The 13236-nt window shown below is 43.0% G+C and overlaps 1 protein-coding gene across 4 annotated transcripts; it reads left to right on the top strand.

The window, feature by feature from the left end:
- The first annotated feature begins 5350 nt into the window (after positions 1-5350).
- On the top strand, positions 5351-10396 carry LOC106602872 (POU class 2 homeobox associating factor 2). Of its 4 annotated transcripts, none has more exons than XM_014195827.2 (5): positions 5351-5546; positions 7015-7115; positions 8788-8833; positions 9138-9442; positions 9766-10396. In XM_014195827.2, the coding sequence occupies exons 1-5, from the start codon at positions 5522-5524 to the stop codon at positions 10180-10182; spliced, it is 894 nt and encodes a 297-aa protein (XP_014051302.1). In that variant the 5' UTR covers positions 5351-5521; the 3' UTR covers positions 10183-10396. The 4 variants fall into 4 exon arrangements, with proteins under 4 accessions (XP_014051302.1, XP_045572793.1, XP_045572792.1 ...); XM_045716837.1 differs by having other exon boundaries at positions 5378-5531; positions 8791-8833; XM_045716836.1 differs by having other exon boundaries at positions 5378-5531.
- The last annotated feature ends 2840 nt before the right edge of the window (positions 10397-13236 follow it).

Genomic DNA, 13236 nt, shown 5'->3' with positions numbered 1-13236 from the left:
GGAGGCTGACGGTGCAGGTTGAGGTTGTGGTTGACTCCTGATTGGAACTCCAGACTGTGTGTGTGTGTGTGTGTGTGTTCATGCGTACCTGTGTGCGTTATCTAGACACAATGGATGAGACAGACAGAGCCTCATCTCCCAGGCTCCACCACCATAACCTCTCTCATATGGTCAACATATCCCAGGCAGTTTCCTGGAAAGCAACAGGATTCTGGATGCAGAGAATATTTTGTGAGCAACATGCATGGGTCTCATTCAAAAGTTCCATAAGCAAAGGCTGTGCTCAGGTGTTTCAGAAAACTATTGGATTTTGGCTGGTTCGGATATCAAACCGTGTGGCTTGTGGCTTGGTCTTGTGGCTCCCTGTTTAACCATCTGAGACAGTCGGACAGATTTAGCCTACTGTAAGCAAGGGGAATACTGACACCTAGTGAAGTTAAAATAGAACTAGAGGGATATTTTACAGTTCTCCATTACCTTGTACACTAAATCAATAACTTGGGTGTTACACTGGTTTTAACGCAGAATGTCAACAGTGAGAAATAGGTTGACTTAAATTAAAGCAGCTAAACCCGATGTTTATTTATCTTGCCCTGTCACCCAACACTACCTCATCTCTCAGATCCAAAGGCCAGTGAGTGATCCAATGACATTATTTATACTTAGGATTTATAAATAGGATGACACAACTGTATATGAGTGAAAGAGCATAGCAACAGAGTGGGTACTGATCAGATCACCCAAACAGCGGTAAACAGACAGACAAATGTAATGTTATTGTAAGCAGTATTGACTCCTCAACTGTTGGGTGTGGTCACTAAGCAGACATAATACCACTACAGGTGAGGTGACAGTTGCCTCTGACATCATCCCTAAGTGAGGTAACTAACAGTAACACACCTTTGGGAAAAGGTGATGCTACAGTATTCTCAGCTGGATGACGACACCTATCTACCTGGTTTGGATAAACAGGTAGGTTGCTAGGCATTATTCTATTCTGTCAGGATCTGCCCTTAGCTTGGCTCCCCAACACAACATCATGGAAGGATAGCAACACGTTGTCATCTGACTGTAGAAACTTGGCAGATGAGTGATTGCCTTTAGGGGCAGAGTTTCCTGAACAAATCCGTCAATGAGCGTAATCAGCAGATGTCATCTACTGTATGTATGCACTCTATCACTGTCTTTAGATCATAGAAATTAGTCAACCAACAGACAGCAATGACGATTTTCTTATCATTTATCTTGCGCTAAATTAATGAATTAATGAGTGAACGAACGACTCGTAAATCGTCAAATAAAACAGTTATTTGCCACATGCGCCGAATAAAACGGGTGTAGACTTTACCGTGAAATACTTGCTTACGAACTGTTCAACGATGCAGAGTTAAAAAATAATAATAAAATGAAAAATATAGTTACACAAGAGGAATACAATGCACTAGAAGCGAGCTATTTACAACTTACAGGGAGAACCAGTACCAAATCAATGTGCAGGGGCACGAGGTATGAGGTAGATACACTACATGAAAATCGTCAAAAATCATGGGCATTAATATGGTGTTGTCACTGCCCCTATTTGCTGCTATAACAGCCTCCACTCTTCTGGGAAGGCTTTCCACTAGTTTTTGGAATGTTGCTGTGGAGACTTCCTTCCATTCAGCCACAAGAGCATTACAGAGGTCGGGTACTGACATTGGGCGTTTAGGCCTGGCTCTCAAACGGCATTACAATTCATCCCAAAGGCGTTCGATGGGGTTGAGGTCAGGGGTCTGTGCAGGCCAGTCAAGTTCTTCCACACTGATCTCTACAAACCATTTCTGTATGGGCCTCGCTTTGTGCAAGGGGGCATTGTCATGATGAAATAGGAAAGGGCCTTCCCCAAACTGTTGCCACAAAGTTGGAAGCACAGAATCGTCTAGAATATCATTGTATGCTGTAGGGTTAAGATCTTACCTTCACTGGAACTAAGGGGCCTAGCCCGAACGATAAAAAAGGCCCAGACCATTATTCCTCCGCCACCAAACTTTACAGTTGGCAATATGCATCTGGGCAGGTAGCGTTCTCCTGGCATCCGCCAAACCCAGATTAGTCTGTCTGACTGTCAGATCGTGAAGCATGATTCTTTACTCATCAGGATAGATAATAATAAGAGTAACATAAAGAACAGAGCAGCAGCAGCATATAAGTATAAAAGTGTGTGTGTGTGTGTGGGGAGGGAGGGGGTGAGAGTGTCAGTGTAGTGTGTGTGTCTATATACTGTGTATATATAGGAGTGTGAGTGTGCATACAGTCAGTGGAAGTTAGAGCCAGTGCAGATAGTCCGCGTAACCATTTAATGAACTATTTAGCAGTCTTATGGCTATTAAGCAGTCTTATGGCTTGGGGGTAGAAGCTGTCTCGGAGCCAGTTGGTCCGAGAGCCGATGTTTCATAAATATATGGTTCTTACAGCCGTCTAACCTGCTGGTTTGTTGATTTTGACTAATATATCTCCATGGTCATCTAGTTTAGCGGTGATATACTGTAGGTCGAATAAGAATGCCTTAGCATATTGAATCCTGAGCAGTGATTGGCCCATTGCCAGGAAGGAGAGAACAGTGATTGACCCGTAGCCAGGAAGGAGTCAGGATGGGATTTCCTGTTGGCTCCTTTGTAGTGTCAGACAGATACAGGGCCCAGTGTGCCTCAGGTGTCAGTCCTGTAGTGTCTACAGTACCCCACCTGCTATAAGCCCAAGGCCAGACAGTAGCCTGCACTATAGGCCAGACAGTACTCTCAGTACCCTCCACTGATTAAAAGAGACTAGAGAAGAGATGGCACTGACATTGACTGAGAATATCCTTTTGTAGGTCTATTGAGGCTGTTTTTTAATCAGGGATCCATTGATGTGGGCTTTAGAAGTAATAAGGGTCCTTTGTTTCTGAAATTAGTTTTTTTCATGTGGTTTTTATGATAAGAAAATAGGCTAAAGGCACAGATACTTTACATCCTGTGGATTGACTATCAGAGGATGTCTCGTTCTGATATGTGAATGAGTGTCAGATGCCTGTGCTGTTGTGGCCTTAATTAAAGATGGATGCTGCAACGTTAGGGACTTTTTGGTCAGTTTTACAAAATGATTAACTGGTCCGTCTCCATCCCTTCTAGGGCGCTCTTTGATCTCTCCTCCGGTTGTGTGTCTCTTTACGATGTAAGTCACAACCATCCCTCTCTCTCGCTCCCTCTGATGACATCCCTCTTTTGAAGGGAAAATGTTTGCCAGCCTCTCTTAAACCTCAAAGGCTGCCTGGCCTGTCGTAGGTGTGGACCATGTCACACTGCCTCCGCTCCCTCTGCCCACTTCCTCCTCGCTCCGATAGCCATCGACACACAGAGCCTGCAGGCCTAGTTAGTGCTCCTTCCTGTATTTAATTAAGGGTGCTGACAGGTCAGGAGCGTGAACGTCCTTCCGCGCCTCCTCCTGCATCTCAGCTGCGTGTCAAAGTCCACTTTGTTCACCCACCATATTGGATCCGCCATGAAGCATCCTGAGCCAATGCCTGTCCCTACTGTCCTGAGAAATTGTCCATAGAATAAAAAGTCCCTGAAGACCAAGTCCTGCAATGACTGTTGATTGTGCCTACCTGTGTCTCACTGTCTGTCTGCCTGCCTGCCATGGAAAGAACTGGAGCAAAGATAAGGTCAAGTTGTGCTTTTAATACTGTACTGTTATTTTGAATGAGATGCTATCTCTGATCGACGACTCCCACCTAACCGTCTGAACGCAACTGCACTTGTTGATGTACCACTCAGACAATAACGAACACTCAGCGCCAGAGGCTATACTCCACTCTGTCAGGCCATCTCTAACCCACAGGCCTCTACCCCCCCCACATCAACCATGACCCAATTACAGGGGGTACAAAACATGTATCATATTACCAAACATGCACACACAGGCACAGGTTTGAGGTGCCCAGGCTCCATTGATATTGAGTCTGTTCAATGTTTGCTTCTTCTGCAAACCAGCAGACAGTGGCCACTGGCCTTTGTAGCTCTGTGTTGCCAGAGAGAGATAGAGGGCACTGCGTTATCAAACTGTACACACAGAGCATGGGCAGAGGGTTTCTCTCTAGGAGAGGGTGGAGTTAGTTAACCTGATTATAATGTTCCCATGAAAACAGAAATGCAGCTTGAAACTATAATGATTGACTGTGCCTGGCCATTTCCATTTCTGTGGAAAGAGATGGTGCTTTCTACATAGGCTCCCCTGCAGGGGGTCAAAATAGCGGTTAGTCGGGTGGCAGGTCATTTAGTGGTTAGAGTGTTGGGCCAATAACCGAAAAGTTGCTGGATCGAATCCCCGAGCTGACAAGTTACAAATCTGTCGTTCAGCCCCTGAGCAAGGCAGTTAACCCACTGTTCCCCGTGCGCCGAAGACGTGGATGTCGATTATGGCAGCCCCTCACACCTCTCTGATTCAGAGGGGTTGGGTTAAATGCATAAGACACATTTCAGTTGAAGGCATTCAGTTGTACAACTGACTAGGTATCCCCCTTTCCCTTTTAACCCCTCCAAAATAACTTCCCTTTCCTGTGTCATATACTGTAATTCACTACTACTGCACATGACCCACTGACATGCATTACATGCATCAACAGTTTTACACACAGGACAGCCATGGTAGAAAACCGATCATCGAATTATAAAGCCCAGAGAACTTTTCCCAGGAACTGGATACACATTCAGCCATTTCCAATATTACAATGGCATTACACACAGGACAGCCATGCTCAAATCCCGAAATATCTTAATGAATCCTAGAAAATAAAAGTACGGTAATAATAATAATAAAATATATGCCATTTAGAAGACAACATTTTAACCCAAGTGAATTACAGTCATGCATGCATATATTTGACATAATAAAGCACACAGGACTTTTCCCAGAGATTCATATTGGACACCTGTTTAATCCCCTACATCAGGTCTACCCACATACAGCCGTTTGAGTCCTGGGAAACCCCCTCTACTAGAACAAGTTGGCTTTGTGAGATATACTGTAGCTTGACAGGTGAACAAGCCTGCCTTCTCAGTTAGGGCATAATTTTTATTTTTTTATTATGTAGTATTTATCATCAAAAGTTGTTGCCCTCCTCATTCTCTTACCGATCTCATCTTCTTTCTCATCATCAACACCATCATCATCATCATCTCTACCATCACCAAAACAATTCCAAAACACATCCCCTGCATCAGTACGATGGGTAAGGTAGGTTCTCTCTGTCTAATCTGGAAAAATAATGCAAATAATTTTTTTTTTAAACGTCCAGCCAATAATTTGCATTTACACAAAGCAAAAAGACTGCCTCAGAGGCACTTCAATGACTGGGCTATCACATCCGAACTTCTATAGGACTGGTACAGAGTTAGTTTGTAAGGGGCTGAAGTTTGGTATCATGAACACTGTTCACTTCAACTCCTGGAGACATTAAGAGAATACCCTTTAAGATCCTTGTGTGGATAACTAGGCCTACACGATGGAAGCAGGTGCGTTCATGGAGGGTACGGTATAGTATATTTTCTCATGTTTCATCTCAACATGGAAAGGCCTTTGTGCAAAACATCTTAGAACAACAATTGTTTACGTTTAGTGGCCGTATAAAAGAGCTTGGCTAAGTCCTTATTATAGAGTTAATTGACTTTTGAAGCCATGTTAAGTTACAACTGAGGAAAAACAGCATGTATGTTTTGTGTCCTGATGGATTAGCCTATGGCATTTGTTCAATGCCTTAAAATCTTTGGCTTAAGGTAGGTAGTTTAGCATATTACATTACTGGTATCTGGTCACTTTGAAGTTAAAGCCACTAGGGCTTATCGTTAGCCAACTGAATAAATCAAAATGACATTTTCCATGTCAATATTTAATTTATTTCTCCATTTCTTCTCCATAACAAGTTTTTATGGATGTGTAACATTTCTGAGTAGCTAGAAATAGCCTACCATTTCTCAGAATGACTGCTGACATCACTGTTATATCATTGATGTACGGCCTAGTACATCACTGTGGCCAAGCTTCCTGCCATCCAGGACCAATATACTAGGCTGTGTCAGAGGAAAGCCCAAAAAATTGTCAAAGACTCCCAAGTCATAGACTGTTCTCTCTGCTACCGCACGGCAATCGGTACCGGAGCGCCAAATCTAGGACCAAAAGGCTCCTTAACAGCTTCTACCCCCAAGCTATAAGACTGCTGAACAATTAATCAAATGGTCTCCTGGACTATTTACATTGACCCCCCCCACCCCCTGTATTTAGAGCCTCGTTATTGTTATTTTATTGTGTTACGTTTCATTATTATTTTATTTGGTAAATATTTTCTTAACTCTTTCTTGAACAGCACTGTTGTTTAAGGGTTTGTAAGTAAGCACTTCACGGTAAGGTATTCGGCGCATGTGACAATTAAAGTTTGATTTGATTTTGTTGAGGCGTATCTTGCTTCTTCTAGACTGTATTGTCTAAAATTATTTTATCTGAAATTAAATAATATGGCAGTGTGGGTTCCATCTAACTTCTCCCATGATCTCATGGTATGGAAACTAGAACATCACAAGGGATTAAATAAATGCAGATTGGACAATGCCAATGCACGTTGTAGCCATTGTTAATATAATATCTCAAATAGGGACTTTCTGTATCATATCTTTTCTTTTTACAGTGCTGAGGAAAATATGCTGCCAAAAAGTATGATTTAGCGCCGCAGCTCTTGCATAATAATCATGTTGTGTCATTTGAAACCCTGATGAAGAAATTATTACATTGGCGCTACTAGAGTGAGCAGATGTTCCTTTTCTTTTAATGTCTCATTTGATTGTACAATGTGTCTAGAGAGAGAGAGAGAATATCCTGCCTGTAGGCTACTAATATATTGACCAATACATACAGGTCAAATGTTTAAAAATATTATCATAACAGTGATCACTATTTGTATTCTCTGGATAAACAGGTTATGACTCTCCCGTGGTTTCTTTGCAGAGTACTCCAAAAGAGTGTACCAGGGTGTCAGGGTCAAACACACTGTCAAAGACCTTCTGGCAGAGAAGAGACAGAGACAGACAAGTGTTCCCAGGTTCAACGTGAGTTTACTTTTCGGCTTGTCCTCTTTTGCTCCCATCCATTTTCTCTCTTTCGGTCTTTCGCTCCCTAGTAGCCTCTCAGATTATTTACATTCCGCATCGTCTTTCTTTCAATTAAACAATCAACGTGAACACCACCCGACCACACAAAGGAAATACCCATGAAGAGAGTGTGTGAGAGAGTGAAAGTGTGTGCTCCCAAGAGGCTTCAGTTGACAGTAGGCTACATCCCTGCTGGGTTTTCTGTGGTAGCACTAGCAGGTCACCTATCAGAATCCTGATATCAGGCACACCTGCCAATGCTACTAGCCTTCTCCCCGGCAGATCATTTCTGACAAGCGAGCCATTGTTGGGCCCCAGACAGTTAAGCTGAGGTTAGGCCATCTCTAAACCCAGGCCTAGATCAAACAGGGAAAGACAACAAGCTCCTTTCATCAGCCACCACCAAATCATAAAATGGCTGCTCGTTTTCAGTTGGGGACAGGTCAGTCTGATGACGGATCACAAAGAGCTCGACTCTTTTTCATTAACTCTCAATGGGAATGGGGACTGTTTAAATAAACTGATGTATTGTCAGTTGACATATATTTGTATTCTCATAGATATGGTTGGTCATTGTTGGCTGGCTGAAAAGCTTGGTTCACACACATCTATGAAAATAGAATACAGATATATGGTTGGTCATTGTTGGCTGCCTGAAAAGCTTGGTTCACATGTGTGTCTTATGACAGTTTATGTGAAACCATTTCAAATGGTTCATGCAGCAGAGCATGAGGGAATTTACCTTGTTCTGCTATTACCCCGTAATCATACCATCCAAACAGTTTAGAAAAATAACAAAACCTGTGTGAAGGAGAATGTTGGTGGTGATTTGAATAAAATTCACTAACTGGAAAAACAATTGATTTATTCTAAACTGAATGATAGACTGGGGTCATTTTGCCAGTGCATTGCTACTCTTAGTATTTGGAAAATACAAGTCCATTTAACTCTCATATATTTTTCACTAGTCAAGTGTTCAGATAGGTATTGTATAATTAAATAAACCAACTCTGCAGGTGTGATGTCTTCTCAGCCATCAGGCCCAGTCAGTATTGGCTCTGTATTCTGTTTGTGCTGTAGTATACTAGTTTGTGTATCAAACACATTTATTTATAAAGCCATTTTTACATCAGCAGATGTCACAAATTGTTTATACAGAAACCAAGCCTAAACACCCAAAGAGCAAGCAATGTGTACTCACTAGGGAAATGGCACTTGGAGGGGGTAGGGCACATCCCAATGGCGAATTGGCAAATGACAATCAAATTTTTACCCACAACATTTGCCTGCCTGCCCTCCATTCCGCCTCCTTCCCTCTCCCTCGGTCTCACTCAGTCTCTCTCTCATGCTCATTGCTTACTTCCTCTCACTCTGTCTCACCGGAATTGTGTGCTTGATCCAAGTTCAGTGCATTGTTTTGCATAATGCACACACACACACACACACACACACACACACACACACACACACACACACACACACACACACACACACACACACACACACACACACACACACACACACACACACACACACACACACACACACACACACACACACACACACACAGAGAGAGAGACAAAGCGGTGCCAGTGTGGTAGGTAGTAATCATCAGTCTCTGTCTCACCAGCAGGCTGGGACAAGTAATTCCCAGGCAGCCTTTGTGCAGATGCCAGGTGAGTCTATTGTTGGAGCCTATTGTAATATTCACTATGGCTGAAGCTTTTACAACAGCATACAGTATGTGGGGGTTCATATGTAAAGATACCTACTTCTATTTAGCTCAATTGGTAAGAACATGGCGCTAGCAACGCCAAGGTCATGGGTTCAAGTCTGGCTGGGAATACATATACTAAAATGTATGGACACACAGTAATTTAAGTCTCTTTGGATAAAAGAATCTTCTAAATGGTATATAATATGGAGGGGGAGGGATTCCACTGTTACACTGGAAGCTTCACCTCTAGACTCTTTCTACAGGATCCCATATGCTTCCTGGTTACTATAGCATGAGGAGGCCCCCCTACCTGACTGACTCAGACTTCAGCCCGTCCACTAAACAGTACTCCTCAGATCCCTACAGCTCAGCCCTGGGGGGAAAGGCCCTCTCCTACGACCACCCCTCCACTTACCCTGCCTATATTGACAGCTACTATACACCCGAGTCATTTGGGGACTACCGTGGTGCCACAGCCTTCTCTACCAGCGGAGGATCCCTCTTCCCCACCTCGTCTCTACCTCATCTGCTACCACCTCTCCCTGGGGAATCATCAAATCTCCTCCTGGTACAAACACATTTCACCTTAACTGCTATAGAGACAGTTTCAAAAATAATACAAAGAAAGAGAGACAGAGAGTGAGAGAGTCTTCCTTTAGTGTGTCACAGTGCATTTCAGCTGCTGTCTTATAAAACGTAAAGGTCTCCCTGACGGTCAAGTCAAGTGTAAGACCTTTAAGTTGTAAAAGACACCAGTCTCTCCTCAAATGCTTCTCCATTACTTTCATATTTGTTTTATCATCACAACCTCTGAGTATTATGTGAATACAGTAGATCTGTGTTGCTCTCTTAACCTTCCCCTCACTGTTCTCATATGTCTTCCCTCAAAAGAGAGACTCTTGGGAGCAGTCTGACGGACACTCAGTGAGCCAGGATGAGGTCCTGTGTTCCGAGGGCCCAGTGCCCACCACAGCCTCCTCTGGCCTGGCTTCACCTGACCCCGACAGCCCCTCCCTCTATCGGCTGATACCTGGCCGTAGTGGAGGATCCACCCTGTCCGGCTCCCAGCCCTACTCTCTACACCCCCTGGAAGAGGTGCACTACCCTGGTGCCTCGTACAGCCCCTCATCCAGCTACCCCTCCAGTTACACATATTTGACATCCCCAGGGGAGACTCCAGGGGTCAAGGTATCACCTGTGCCCTCGGAGGACCCTGGCAGTGTAGCCGTCAACCTCAGTGATGCCTCGTGGGCCAAGGATGACGGGACTGGCTCTTGGTTGCCATATGAACCCAGGAAGGCCTATTGATACGCATGGACACTGACTGAGACACGGACTGACATGTCGTTGTGGACATTAATGGATAGATACAGTACAGTTCACTACAGAGTCACTACCACAGAGAATGTGGCTGAATGTGGATGTGGGTTTGTTATACAATATAATTATATACTTTGTATTCCGTTTGACCTGTATATAAACATTTCATTGTGCAAATGTTAAAATACAGATATAAATCTTTGATTGGGACATATGTGTCTGTGTTTTATAACTCTGTGTGTGTGTGTGTGTGTGTGTGTTTTTATAACCATTTAAAAACATTATTCAAGAAACTAGTATGAAAATGCATCATTAGGCCTACCTCTTTTGGGAGCATTGTAACTACATGGATGAGACAATAGAGGTCGCCGTAGACCATAAAAACGCTTCTCTTTTTGAGATGCATATTTGAATATTCAAATGCATACCCCACAATCATTGTTAATAGTTATGACGACAAGGTTGTACACTGTATATATATGAATCACAACACGCAGAAGTAAAAACAGAAGAAATACAACTGACCTGTATTTCTGGTTCACGTCTTAGCCACGTTTGTAGGTCCTACCTCGTGTTTCGTTTGTTTCCATTGAGTGAGTTGATCCAGCACCTTGCCGCTGTCCACTGACTGAATCCTCCACCTAATCGGCTTTGAACTGCATTCTTCTCAGTTTTGTGTCTCCAAGCAAAATGTCAGGTGGTGAGTTAATTCATATTTTGATAACTGTGTATTGGTTGGCTGAAAAAGCATCAGCAAGTAAGTAAGTGAAATAAAATAAGTTGAGGACGTTGTTATTCTCATGCTCAAAGTCATTTAAATGGACCATTGGCAGGAAATTACTGAAGTGTAGCCTAATGTTAAGATTCGGTCGACAATAAGGCTGGCGGCATATTCACCAATTAATGATTTAAGTGCGCAAAAAAGAAACTACGCACATTGCGTAAAATGGATAGGCGTAAATGCATGTGTGAGAAGGCCGCGCGAAAAGCCATTTTCTTATGTATAAATCTACTAATTTCTTTGACACAGAAAAGCCAAAGGTCTACGAAGGTGTTCGGGTGAAGATCACGGTAAAGGAATTGCTGGAAAAGCGCAGAGCTCGTCAAATGAAATTGTCATCGGTAAGCAGAGATCCTTCGTTCCAAAACCAGAGAAAGAACACACATGCTCTCACCATCATCACCATCTCCGCTTTAAATAACTTTGCAAAAAAGTAATGTGCAGTAAAATACGATAAGATCAAATTCACAATGCACCTTACTATGTGGTATATTAAACATACGATTTTGTGTAAAATAACACATTTTTGATATCTTACAGGAATATCCAAACTCTTGGTATCAAGATGCTGTTGCCACACCTTTCTTAAGTCTGGTGCCAGAGCCAAGTACACAACCCTGGCCCTGTGAAGACAACCCCAGTGACTATGGGACAGAGTGTCTCTCATTATACAGTGATAACTTCAGCTCAGCTCAACAGACTGAACCTGCAGCATACAGTGAACCCTGCAACTACACTCATCAACAGCCCTGGTCCCTTGGACATATATTGCACAAGGACTATAGGGAAGGACAGGTACGCATAATGGCTATTCACACAGTGATATCCTTTAGCTTCCTCCCCTGTTTTTTCCCCTTCTTAAATCCTTATCTATCGCTAATTCCCTCTGTTCTAGCTGTAGGCTAATTGATTATCTTCCTAAATGTCTAGGACTGTTAAATAGCCTCTTTGAATGTCCCCAAATCTTCAATATCCCTTTCGGAATATGGTGCCTTGAAAGCGCCTTGGCTACGGCATATTTGGTTGTCTGAAAGGACACACTACGACTTTTTAAATGCCGCAACGAAGACTTCTCTGGAAATACTGTAGTTTCGAAGCGCCACTGAACAGGCATGTAACTTGTCTGTAAAGGAATGATGCTTCTGAAGGGGGTCTAACGTCCATCAAGGCAACCAGCACTGTCAATCAAATTATCTTGAGCTGTCTGCACGTAGCCTGCGTGCAGACCACTCGCTCCTAAGAAAATTACTTTGACGTTCGTTAAAGACAATGACTTTCCAATAGATTTAGTAGAAAGAAAACACATATCTACCATACCATTAAAAAAACAGAAGGGCAACACAACAGCACATCAATATGTAAGGTTTATTGTTGTCAGGGAAACAATACCGAACATTCTATGAGGAGCAGAATTCTACAGTCTGAAAAGGTACAGAGGCTTCTGATGCGGCCCTTTTTGTAATTGTCTAAAAGGTTATCCATTTTCGCGATTGACCCATTACTGTAGCGGTGTCTTGTGTATGAAAAGGGTACAATTGGATGCATATTCTCTTGAACATCATCTTTTCATGTTTTGTTGCAGGCCTCCTGGTCATCATTAGAGACTTGGACTCCAGCCTGCACACCAGAGAATATTAATCCTTTGGACACCCATCATCTCCCCTCCTCACTACAAGAATACTCAGACCCTGTGGATCCCACTTACATATTGCTTAATACAAATGTCACTCAATACGATACCTCTGTGTACACAAACCGTACTGAATCGGCCTCTACAATACAGTGGATGCCCTGACCTAAGTAGCACAGGTTATTATGGGTTAACTTTGGACAACTGTTATTATAAATGGCAAGTGTCAAGCATGAGTCATGTTTAAATACAGAGTTTGTGGAGGGTGGCGGGGAGATGGTGGCTGGCTGGGCACACTCTGTTCTGTGCCCCATCTGGAGACCAACCTGAGGTTTAGGGCTGGCAGGGTCTACTGTGTGTGTGTGTGTGTGTGTGTGTGTGTGTGTGTGTGTGTGTGTGTGTGTGTGAGAGAGAGATAAGTTACTTTTTTATAGATTGCCATAATTATTTTTCAAGTCAATAAAATGAAACTGAAAAAGATTGTCGTTGTTGATCATCCAGAGCTGTAGTTTATCCAAATATGGTTTAGAAACTCTGGTTTATGTATCTTTTCCCCCATCCATCTATTCATTATATTTCTATGGCCCAAATCCACCGACAGCATCGGTTACTGGGAAGCAAAATCGGTTGT

The sequence above is a fragment of the Salmo salar genome, chromosome ssa04 (assembly GCF_905237065.1).
Source record: "Salmo salar chromosome ssa04, Ssal_v3.1, whole genome shotgun sequence".
NCBI classification, from domain to species: Eukaryota; Metazoa; Chordata; class Actinopteri; order Salmoniformes; family Salmonidae; genus Salmo; species Salmo salar.
This window is presented reverse-complemented; position numbering and strand designations above follow the sequence as displayed.

Bases quoted from the DNA above. Each gene is read 5' to 3' on its own strand.
- LOC106602872 (XM_014195827.2), top strand. From the start codon at position 5,522: ATGGAAGCAGGTGCGTTCATGGAGG. The intron at 8,834-9,137 runs GTGAGTCTATTG...CTCTTTCTACAG, and splicing joins AGCCTTTGTGCAGATGCCAG to GATCCCATATGCTTCCTGGT. The intron at 9,443-9,765 runs GTACAAACACAT...TTCCCTCAAAAG, and splicing joins AATCATCAAATCTCCTCCTG to AGAGACTCTTGGGAGCAGTC.